Source organism: Sceloporus undulatus, chromosome 5 (assembly GCF_019175285.1).
Source record: "Sceloporus undulatus isolate JIND9_A2432 ecotype Alabama chromosome 5, SceUnd_v1.1, whole genome shotgun sequence".
Lineage (NCBI taxonomy): Eukaryota > Metazoa > Chordata > Lepidosauria > Squamata > Phrynosomatidae > Sceloporus > Sceloporus undulatus.
In genome coordinates, this window is record NC_056526.1 from 191,631,680 (window position 1) to 191,643,676 (window position 11,997).

Here is an 11,997-nt window from a genome sequence, read left to right on the forward strand (position 1 = left end):
GAGAGATGTGGAGGGTCCATGCCTCCACAGATGAGGGGCCCATTCCCAGGTGAAATGGGTGAGCGTAGGGGGCCTGTGCCTCCACAGATGAGGGGCCCATTCCCAGAAGAGATGGGTGAGCGTAAGGGGCCTGTGCCTCCACAGATGAGGGGCCCATTCCCAGAAGAGATGGGTGAGCGTAGGGGGCCTGTGCCTCCACAGATGAGGGGCCCATTCCCAGAAGAGATGGGTGAGCGTAGGGTGCGTCACCAATGCAGGCCGCATTCCCAGGGGAGATGGGTGGAGCGTAGAGGCCTGTGCCTCCACAGATGAGGGCCCATTCCAGAAAGATGGGGTGAGCGTAGGGGGCCTGTGCCTCCAAAGATGAGGGGCCCATTCCCAGAAGAGATGGGTGAGCGTAGAGGGCTGTGCCTCCACAGATGAGGGGCCCATTCCCAGAAGAGATGGGTGAGCGTAGGGGGCCGTGCCTCCACAGAGAGAGGGGCCCATCCCAAAGAGATGGGTGAGCGTAGGGGCCGTGTGCCTCCACAGATGAGGGGCCCATTCCCAGAAGAGATGGGTGAGCGTAGGGGGGCCTGTCCTCCACAGATGAGGGGCCCATTCCCAAAACACAATGGTGAGCGTAGGGGCCTGTGCCTCCACAGATGGGGGCCCATTCCCAGAAGAGATGGGTGACGGATAGGGGCCTGTGCCTCCACAGATGAGGGGCCCATTCCAGAAGAGATGGGTGAGCGTAGGGGGCCTGTGCCTCCACAGATGAGGGGCCCATTCCCAGAAGAGATGGGTGAGCGTAAGGGGCCTGTGCCTCCACAGATGAGGGGGCCCATTCCAAGAAGAGATGGGTGACGTAGGGGCCTGTCCGCTCCACAGATGAGGGCCCATTCCCAGAAGAGATGGGTGAGCGTAAGGGGCCTGGGCCTCCACAGATGAGGGGCCCATTCCCAGAAGAGATGGGTGAGCGTGAGGGGCCTGTGCCTCCACAGATGAGGGGCCATTCCCAGAAGAGATGGGTGAGCGTAAGGGGCCTGTACTCCACAATGAGGCCCATTCCCAGAAGAGATGGGTGAGCGTAGGGGGCCTGTGCCTCCACAGATGAGGGGCCCATTCCCAGAAGAGATGGTGAGCGTAAGGGGCCTGTGGCTCCACAGATGAGGGGCCCATTCCCAGAAGAGATGGGTGAGCGTAGGGCCTGTGCCCCTCCACAGATGAGGGGCCCATTCCCAGAAGAGATGGGTGAGCGTAAGGGGCCTGTGCCTCCACAGATGAGGGGCCCATTCCCAGAAGAGATGGGTGAGCGTAGGGGGCCTGTGCCTCCACAGATGAGGGGCCCATTCCCAGGTGAGATGAGTGAGCGTAGAGGGTGTGTGCCTCAACCAATGCAGGACCCATTCCCAGGTGAGATGGGTGAGCATAGAGGGAACATGGCTCCACGGATGAGGGGCCCTTGCTCAGATGCCATGTTTGAACAGAGAGGAAATGTTCCTCCACAGATTAGGGGCCCATTCCCAGGTGAGATGTGTGAACCCAACAGGATTGTGCCTTCACAAATGAATAGACCAAATTCATCTGATCCATGGCCTCGTGGGCCTTTGCCAGGAGAAGATGATATTAGAAGACCAGCTCTGTCCCCTGCAATAAAGCAGAAGGACGTGGGAAATAGTGCCCCTGTCCATTTGGAAAAGGATTCTTTTCAATCTGGAAACCACAGTTATAACCAGCTTGCTTCAGCAAAGGTTGGAGAGCCAACCACAAAGGTTCAGGAACGTTACATACAAGAAGGCGCTGAAAGAATCTTGGAGAGTTTTGGTTTATCTCATGAAGACTTGGAGGAACTTAGTTCCTATCCAGAGAATCAGTTGAAGCCTGAGAACATGCCTGAAATTTTGAGAACCATCCGAATGCGCAAAATGGCTCAACAGATACCATCCCGGGACACTTTGGGGGGAGATGGTTTGTACAGTCCTTTGACTGGGCCTATGGGGACAGCGCAACCCTCCACCCCTTTCATGGGACCATCAGTCTCCCAGCCCACAAAGCTTCCCACTTCTTCAGAGTCCTGGAAGATGAACAAATGTCCTACTCCATCCATGATGAATGATTACTACGGCGCATTCCCACGGGTGTTTCCGCATACTTGTATTTTGTGCAAAATAGAATGTATACATTCAACGGTGAGTAGCTCCCCCCCCCCCATGAGGACTGATTTGATTTCACTCAGGTTTATCTACTCATTAATTAACCAGTGTTAATTGTTGCGTTAAGTTTGATTTCAGAGAAGTGAAGGATTCTGTTTTAATTATTTAGATCACAGTTGAAATCCCTGGAGAGGAAGAGTCTGTTAAGGCATCATGTTTTAGTAGAAGTCTGTCTTTTTTTTTAATATAACCCTCATTCATATTCAAAGATGCAGATTTTTATTAGATGGTACTAAGAAAAGAATCTGAATGGATTTTAGATTAATTTTCAATCCATTCCTTCTCTCAAAAAAAAACAACAACAACCCGAATCCCTTACATTTATATCCAGATTTGTCCTTGTTCTGATGTATCTATCTTTGGACTTCGACACCATTTTAATGGCCATGGGATTTGTTGTTTGGTGAGGCACCAGGACTCTTTGACAGGGAAGGCTAAAGAACTTAGAAAACTACAAATCCCAGGATTCCATAGGCTGGAGTTACAGACTTGAAGTGCTGTTGAACTGCATTATCTCTGTCATGCAAATATGAACCCTTACAGAGAAGCAGGTCTGAGAGTGGAGTTACAGACTTTATAGTCAGTGCTTACAGAGTAGGACTGGTCATCTTCCCACTCATCTCCATAACCTGCTCCTAACATATTCAAAGGGTATAATGTAACCATGAGTATCTGTTTTATTTATCCTCTGTTGTACTTGATACCCAGTTTAAATCTTTTTTAAAAATGTAAATGAAATTAAAAGACAATCCAATTTGAAGTTTTGTCCCATTTCCAAAGCATCTAATAGTATGTATCAGTGGTTCCCAAACTTTGGTCCTCCAGATGTTTTTAACTTCAGCTCCCAGAATTCCTGACTGCTGGCCAATCTGGCCGGGGCTCCTGGAAGCTGAAGTCCAAAACACTTGGAGGACCAAAGTTTGGAAATTGCTGGTGTATATGCAAATACACCAAAATCCAACACCCCCCCCCCCCACAAACCCCAAAACACGTCTTGTCCCAAGCATTTCAGATAAGGGAGGCTCTAGCTGTATGGCGTGACATTATCCTAAGAAATAGATGCACTTGTTTTTCCTTTCTAGCCCCTCTCTGTTCTAAGGATCCAAAAAAGACAGTTGTAGAGCCTCATATCCTCACCCTTCGGCAAAATGAAATCGATTGGGTCGGGGCTGTTATCTAAGGATGCACCGTGTGACAAGTTTCCTGAAGCTAAACAGCCTGCTAATGTCAAAGATGAGAGATGGCCTGAGAACCCAGTGTCTGCTCCCCTGAGTTCCCCAGGAGGACACTGAAGCATCGATCTCATTGTTATAGTAGATGAAGGCAGGGTTGACGGACAGCCCTTGATATCCCAGCGGAGGTCCTGAGGGCGAAGCTGGGGCTCGGTCTGGGTGGGTTTTTGTGGGAAATCAAAAGCTAGGCAAGAGGGAGCTTTGCAAGACGGCAATCCAGCCAAGCTTTTCCTTTGCTTTCTCTCCTGAAGGGCTGGCTTCTGCACCTGAACACTGCTACGCATTCAGAGAGCTGCCATCAACTGCGCCAACAGTAAGGACTTTTTGGTAGTTCATGGCATGGGAAATGTCCCCCTGGGACTCTAAAACAGTTTGGTTTTACGCTTTTAATGCTTCAAATGAGCACAATTGTTAGTGGTAGATGCCTTGCTGTGGTTCGGAACAGACTGCAGAAATCCAGTTTGAGACGGCTTTAACTGCTCTGGCTCAGTGCTAAGGAATCCTGGGAATTGTAGTTTGTGGTGGCCCCAGAGGTCTCTGTCAGAGAAGGCTAAATGTCTCACAAAACCACAGTTCCCAAAATTCACTTGCCTTGCACCAGCTCAGTTAAAGCGGTCTCAAACTGGATTATTTCTGCAGTCTGTTTTGGACCTGTATCTCTCCAAACAAGTGCTGAGTGCTTTCCTTTGGCATCTGGGTCAGTAGGTCCTTTGTGGCAGAGCTGTGCCACTGCTTCAGAAGGTCAACTTCATTGCAATTCAGATTAAAAAGTGACTGTTCTGTTGGTCATGTGATTTTTCTGAAGTTGATTCAGGAGAGATCAGTGCTATAGGCTTAGATGTAAGAATGTATAGCTTACTTATTTATTTAATGCTTCCCTTGGCTGCCCCCCAACATGGGTCCCAAGGGCATCTTAGACATGAGCTAAAGCATAGTGCAGATGAAACAATTTCCAGTAAAAGAAATTAAAAGCAAATTAAAACATCAGTCCAAACTATTTATAAGCATTTAAAAACAGCAAGTAAGATGAAAATACAGCACTGCTGTTGGACCCTTCTTTGCATGCTGAAGACTTACCTAAATAATAAGATTTTAACCTACTATCAGAAAGAGAGGATTAAAATCAATCAACTGATTGATCACTTTGTCTATATTTCTCAAGAGTGGGACTTGAGAAGACTTTGACGCTCGTGGGAGAAATAATTACCAGTTTTGATGATTTCGGTCCAAAACACACTGCAGAAATAATCCCGATTGAGACCACTTTAACTGCCCTGGTTCATTGCTAGGGAATCTTGGGAATTGTAGTTTATTGTTCTCACTAACAGAGAAGGCTAAATGTCTCGCAGAGGTACAGTTCCCAGAATTCCCTAGCCAGGACAGTTAAAGTGGTTTCAATCGGGATTATTTCTGCAGTGTGTTTTGGACCATAGTGCAGTTACAGGCGGATGAACTCTACGCTGTGTGAAATTGGAGGACATTTCCTTGGTTTGTGTTGACTGATTTGTTTTTCAAACAGATACCCAGACTGGAACCCAGAAGATGCCTCTTTCAGAAAGAGGTACGTTTTCAATTTCTGTGTGATTATTTTCATAAATAAGAATTCATTTGCCATAATCTTGATATTCCAACACAATCTGTAGGATCGCTTCTCATCTTTCCATGCTGGGAGACAGCTGAACAGTTTATAGGCTGCTCTCCAGTTAAATCTGGTAGCATTCGTGCAAACCTTTCCATTGCACGTCATTGTTGTTTTCTGGAATCTGTCACTCTGAAGTTGGGTAGTAGATTGCAGCATCTGACTTTTATAGTCACTGGATCCTGTAAGGCCGTCGTGTTTTTATTTGACTTTAAAGAGTTTAATTTATAAATTAAGTTGGGCTATTAATAACTTTTAATTTTTATCCAAGTGTTTCTGATCCAGTGCGAAGCTGAAGGTTGTCATGGCTGGCATCCATAGATTTTTGTGGGTTTTTCGGACTATGTGGCCATGTTCTAGAAGAGTTTATTCCTGTCATTTCGCCAGCATCTGTGGCTGGCATCTTCAGAGAATGCCAGCCAGTCTGAAGATGCCAGCCACAGACGGTGGTGAAACGTCAGGATTAAACTCTTCTAGAACATGGCCATGTAGCCCGAAAAACCCACAAAAATCTGTTCCTGCCCCAGGCTCTAGGAAATATTGGATCTCGTTATTTCTTTCCTATTAAATGGGAAATGTTGGAGGAAGATTTACAATCTCTGTTTTTTTTTGTTTACAGATATGAGAGTGACAGAAATGCAAACCAAGCTCCAAGACAACCATCTGTCAGTTCCAGCCCAGAGCGTTCAAGGTCCAGCCATTCCAGGTTTCAATCTCGGTCACGGTCAAGGAGCCCTGGGCATGGTAGAGCAAGCAGGCAAAGAAGCCGAAGTCCGATTAGTCCCAGAAGTACGTAGGTCCAGTTCTCTACACCACTCTCAAACCTCTAGCTCACAAAGGCCAAATTCTAATATACTTGGGCCTGTTACAGACTGCCAAAATAAAGCTGCTTCAGGTCTCTTTGGAGGTATGCTATTTAAGTGATGCATGGGTCCTAAGAGTCTGGAGGTCGCGCCAAAGCCACTCTCCATTCCTAAGCACTGGAGTGCAGCTTTGGCGCAGCTTCCGGATTTTTAGGATGCATGCACCATTTAAACAGCATACCTCCAAAGAGACCTGAAGCAGCTTTATTTTGGCAGTCTGTAACAGGCCTTATTGTCCATCCTGCCCAGTTCCCAGTTCTGTGTCCTTCTTCTGCTTTACCTGTCGGCCCCCAGGAAAGACTACTGCTCCTTACTGATGGGACAGGAGGGAAGGCAAAGCACTTCAGATAGGAAGATGAGATTTTAAAAGGGAAGAAGTGAGGTGGGCTCCCAGATCCAAGACCAGCCGTTTCTTCTTAATGATTTTTGAAAACAATTAAAAATATTACCAAAACAGTATAAAATTGCATTAAACATACAACAGTAAAAAGAAAGATAAAACACACACCCTTTATGAAAGCCTCCTTGACAGTATATTTAATGTATTTTATATATATTAAAAGCCTGGTTGAACTGAAACGCCTTTGGCTGCCAGCAAAAGAACAGCAGGGAGGACGCCATCCTAGCCTCCTGTGGCAGGGAGTTCCAGAGGGTGGGAACAACCAGCGAAAAGGCTTTCTGCACCAAATTTCCCATTTTGAAAGGGAAAGTGCATTGGTTTCTGGTGTGTCAGTGCTGCAGATTTCCTTTCTCACAGATTTTATACTTTTATAATTGCTTACTGTACATACTCATGTATAAGTCTAGAAATTTTAGTCTAAAAATTGACCCCAAAAACCTGAGATGACTTATTTACGAGTCAGTGTAAGTACTGCACTTTAGCTCTTATTTTAACAAAGGCACCGTCCGCTGGTGAAAGGCAAGCTGCAAGCGTGTAATCTGTCCTGAAAACATAGACCCCCTTCTACTCTCGCATCTATCTAACCTTTAGTGTGAGCATAAACAGTTATGCCTGCTGGAATCTGCTGAGTTTTTTGGCATTTGTTTTCCTTTCCATCATCCTTTCCATCCTTTCTTACAATCCCCTAAATTTTACCCTTAACTTATTTGTGGATTGTATTAAAATCCACAAACATGGCCCCAAAACCTGCCCTTGACTTATACATGAGATCAACCTGTAGTTGAGTATATACGGTAGCAAAGATTCCTTCTTTCACCTGTCTTGTGTGGCATGGGAAGTATTGTGTCAAGTTTTAAAGCAAGTTATGATTTTAAGTAATATTGGTGAGGAGTGGTGCAAAAGAACTTGAGGCTGTGGTAAGATTGGTGACTGCTTGTTAAAGACTCCTTTGGTTCCCCCCCCCCTTTCTGTTTAGTGTCGCCTACAGACTCAAGGACTTCAAGACAGTCTGCAGCACAGTACGTTGCGGTGGAACAGCCTCATACCCAGTCAGAACACCATGGAAAACTCTCTAAAGAGGAGCAACCCAAGGTTGAGGCAGCAAGCCAAGAGCAGTCGAAAACTGACCCTCAGCCTTCGGTGCTGAGTTCTCTTGTGGAGAAAAGTGTCTCCCAGGCCATGTCGCTGCTCCAGCCGGGAGGAACAGGGAGTGGCAGCCTCATCCAGGGAGTGGGCTTGCCTACACTTCCACCTGTGCAGTTTGACCCAACTTCAGTATCTCTGGGCCTCGTCTCCATGATGCAGATGGTTGCAACGCAGGTAGTGCAAGCTGTCTTAGCTGCCAAGGAGGGCTCGAGTGGGCAGGCTGTGGCCAGTGCGGCCCCAAGCTCAGCTGTGGGCAGTGTGACACCCCAGCCAAGTAGTTCTGCGAGTTGCAATGTTGAGAAGCAAGGGAATAAGCAAGAAGTGGTGCCGAGAACCGTTTCTCCTCATGCAGGTGAGAGACCACTGATGAGATTTCTGTATGTAGAGAAAGTGCCCTCTGCTAGATCTCTCTCCTTCGGGATCTGCTCTGGTGCGGTAACAGATTGATGTTGCAGAAAACATGTTCAGGTTTAAGTAGGTGGGGAGCTCTTCCCTTCCCCCAATTTTTCTGGGTCTGCAAGGAGCCATGGTTAGCATGGCTTCTCTGTTGCCGAGGCACCTGCATTCATAAACAGTGGACCAGCTGCATTGACAGGCTCTACCAATCTACAGTGGCAAGTACATTTCTATACCACTTATCAGTGAACTAGCACCCCCTAAGTGGTTTACATTCTGTAAGCCAATTGCCCCCAACAAACTGGGTACTCATTTTAGCAACCTACAGAAGGATGCAAGGTTGAGTGGACCTGGGATTGAGCTCACAACCCTGTGGCTGCAATACTGGCATTTAACCACTGCACCACTAGGCCTCTTAGTCTGTGGATTGGCCAACCCCATATTAGCCAGTGGCGGTACCAGTGCCCACAGGGATGCTGACGCAAACTCATGCACATCACTGAGCTTCCATGTTTTTCCCCTCCAGGGGTGGGGAAAAAGGCAGACCTAACCCTTGTGGCAGCGAAGAGTCCACCATATTTACTTCAAATCTATCCTTCCCTGTAGCATACCTCCACTGTTCTAGGCCATGCAAGGAATGGAGGTCTTTTAGGTCCGGATGGGAAACTGAGACCAGTTTTTGCCCACCATCAAGTCAGCAGCATGTCCAGACACTCTGGAAGTGACATTGTGTCACTTCTGGTTCCCAATTTTGGCTAATTCCTGGTTTTAAGAAGTTAGGTGCTTCCAGAGGTTTTGTTTATGTTTAATTTAGTTTAATAACTTAATTTATTTTAATTTGTATTTATTTAATTTATATACTGCCTTTCTCCTGGAGTAGGACTGAAGGCAGTTTTGGGGGCTCTGAGATGGGTGAGGAAGTAGCAGCCACCAGCTTTGCATCTAGTGTTTGGTGGTTTGGCTCAGTCTGAAGATTGCACTAATTAAAAAAAAAGTACAGGTAAATTAAGGGGACACAAAACTACGGTGTGGGGCCACATGCAGCCTGCACTTTCCTGTTCAGGGGTTCTCTTGTTCCTGGGGATTGTACCATAAATAATGGCCTGTGAGGCATCATTTCCAGAGGTGTTCTGGAGCTCTTAGTTCATGGGACAGTGAGGACAATGGCCATTGAAAATTTAAGGTGAATGTCTGTAGATAAGGCATCTTGGTCTACGAACAATCAAATATTAAAACCAGATTGCTTCCCTGTTGAGGAAGCAACCACAAGAAGACGCAGATTCAACTTTGAAAGTCTTTTTTTATTTTTATTGTATTTTGAATGATCACGTTTCTAAGATTGTTGAGAAGAAGGAGCCACAGAAAGTGGCAACACACACCAGAATGTGGCAAGGAAGTTGCCTGACCCAGCTGGCTGGAAAATACTGCTCTTCCAGCTCTATACCATCAGTTTCTTTCTCTGTCTTTATCCAAATCAGAGTAATTTTCCTCAAATGATTTTTACTTTCTGACTTTCCTCAATATCTTCTTTAACTTACAGATTGCTTCTTTCTTACTCCTGTGTAGTTTGTTCTGATCATTTTTTAAAGTGCTCTGTCTTCACTTTTTCTTTCTCTTTGATGATTCCATTGGGAGAAGAGCAAAGAGTTTGCAAAGAGAGAGGCTACTTTGCATTGTAGTGCTTCAGGTTTCCATTGCTGTTTTAGAGCCTGTTTGGGTTTACAGTTCCCCAAAACTGGTCAGAAAGCTAGCCAAAACCAACAAAATTCAAAATTAGCTTAATAGATAATAGATAGACGCTGAGCATGCATCAACAGTGTGATGCAGCAGGTAAAAAGGCCAATGCAATTCTAGACTGCATCAATAGAAGTATAGAGCCTAGATCAAGGGAAGTAATAGTGCCAGTCTATTTTGCTGTGGTCAGGTTTCACCTGGAATACTGTGTCCAGTTCTGGGCCCCACAGTGCAAAAAGGATGTTGAGAAACTGGAATGTGTCCTGAGGAGGGTGACATAATGGTGAAAGGTCGGGAAACCATGGCGGGTTACAGACTGCCATGAAAGTACGCGACGAGCGCGTACTAGGGTTAGGAAGGGGCGGTGCTTCTGCACCCCCCAACCCTAGCACGCGCTCTGCGCATACAAAATGGCGGTGGCCGTTCCACATGGCCGCCGCCATGATGGCGTGATGAACACGCCACCTCCAAATGAGGTGGCGCGGACGTGATGCCATCGCTCCACGCGAGGGCGCTTAATGCGCCCTTTGTGTGGAGCAGGAAGGAGCTCCGTTTCGGAGCTCCTTCCTGGTTTGCGTCACTGGGTGCAGCCTTCAGACGGCTGCGCCCAGCAACGCAAGGGAGAAAGGGGCTAAGGGGCCCCTTTCTCCTCCTCCTCCCCGCCGCCGCGGGGTGTCCTTGGGGCTTGAAGCCCCAAGGACACCCCTTTCCAGGCTGCAGGGAAGCAGCCTTTTGCTTTTTCCCCGCAGCCTGCAAAGCGGAGGATCGGGGCCTCGGAGGCTGCCGGTCTGGCAGCTGAGGCCCCGATATACCGGGGAAAGGCGCGCCTACAGGTCACCCCAAAGGAGCGGTCTGTAGCGCGCCCCTGTCTTATGAGGGGAGACTTAGGGAGCTGGATACATTTATTCTGGAGAAGAGATGGTTGAAGGTGATATGATAGCCCTATTTAGATACAGGAGGGGACGTCATATAGAGGATGGAGCAAGCTTGTTTTCTGCTGCTTCAGATAATAAGACACAGAGCAGTGGATGCAAGTTATAGGAAAAGAGATTCCACCTCAACATTAGGATGAACAATCTAACAGTAAGAGTTGCTTGACTGTGAGACACACTTCCTCGGAGTCTGAGGGTGTCTCCTTTGGAGGCTGTTTTTAAGCAAAGGTTGGATGGTCACCTGTCGGGGGTGCTTTGATTGAGAGTTCCTGCATGGCAGACAGGGGGTTATGCTGGATGGCCCTGGGGTCTCTTCCAACTCTATGATTCTATGACTATTGAGACTGATGTTCATGAGCATTGCTCCTCTCATGGGATATGGGTGCAGTGTATGGATCAAATGGTGCAGGATGCTTGGGACAGTGGAAAGTCTAAGTACTGTCCTGTTTTACCCTTGGGAGGCTAGCTAAATCCTCAGTTCAGAGTCTCAGCATATCAAGCACTGAGAGAGAGAGAGAGAGAGAGAGAGAGAGAGAGAAAGGGAGCTTGTCTCATCAAGTTGTTTGCAGAAAAAGCACGGTTGTATGATCCAGTCCAGGTTCATTATGAGGCTCCAGTAAGTCCAGTACAGCAGGTTCAAAAGGAAAATCCAAAAGAGTAGTCCAGGTCTGAGCAGAGTTCCAGGCAATTGTCAATCAGTCAAGATACAAGACAACAGCGAGATGTCTCCCAAGAGCGATGGATAGTGGTTGACCATACTGGACCAAGGGAGGTGCTGAGATATTTATAGCCCACCCAGGTCTCGCATGTGCTCCTTGTTAGCAGCCTGCTTCCTACTTAAATGCTGAGAACACAATTGTCTCTCTTTTTCCTGGTGTCTCTCTGTGGCGCTTGTAAGTCTGACTCGGGTGGAGGGAAACTTTGCTCCTGAGAACTTGGTCTTGGTATTAGCTGTAGCCTTACCTCCAGAAGGTAATGGAGTGGCTGCAGTCCTAGCATGTCTCCTGGGTGCTAATCAGACTTGGGAGATATGCCTGGCTCCTGGAAGCAGAGGGCCCACTACTCGCCTGCATTACAGTCATCATGATCTCCTTTGGACAGATAATGTGACTTCAAGAGCACACGTTTTCAAACAAGGAGGCTCAAGGTTGAAATGGGGGATTCTTTCTTTGTAAGTTGCCAGAGTTGAATCTCTTGTCTTTGTCAGCCCAAGACATTCAGGATTAGACAAACAGAGAAGTCACATTGAGCAGGACCAGATTGCACGCAGGCAAGTAGAGTATGTGTCTATATGTCCATGAGTGTTCCCTGAAATCCAGTACAGTACCTGTTTGCCTGGATTCTGGTATAACTGTGTGAACACTGTTCCTAAGCTCTCTGTTACATCTGTGCTATTATTATTATTATTATTATTATTATTATTATTATTATTATTATTATTATTATTATTATTATTATTT

At 46.9% G+C, this 11,997-nt stretch overlaps 1 protein-coding gene across 1 annotated transcript in view; it reads left to right on the forward strand.

The window, feature by feature from the left end:
• Positions 1-11,997, forward strand: part of LOC121931143 (zinc finger protein 638-like) — a 20,196-nt gene that overhangs the window by 2,387 nt on the left and 5,812 nt on the right. The window contains exons 3-8 of the mRNA XM_042468533.1: positions 41-240; positions 1,245-2,171; positions 3,679-3,740; positions 4,947-4,988; positions 5,686-5,855; positions 7,306-7,827. Of these exons, the coding sequence (XP_042324467.1) occupies positions 41-240; positions 1,245-2,171; positions 3,679-3,740; positions 4,947-4,988; positions 5,686-5,855; positions 7,306-7,827 (1,923 nt within the window). The remainder of the gene's footprint in view (positions 1-40; positions 241-1,244; positions 2,172-3,678; positions 3,741-4,946; positions 4,989-5,685; positions 5,856-7,305; positions 7,828-11,997) is intronic.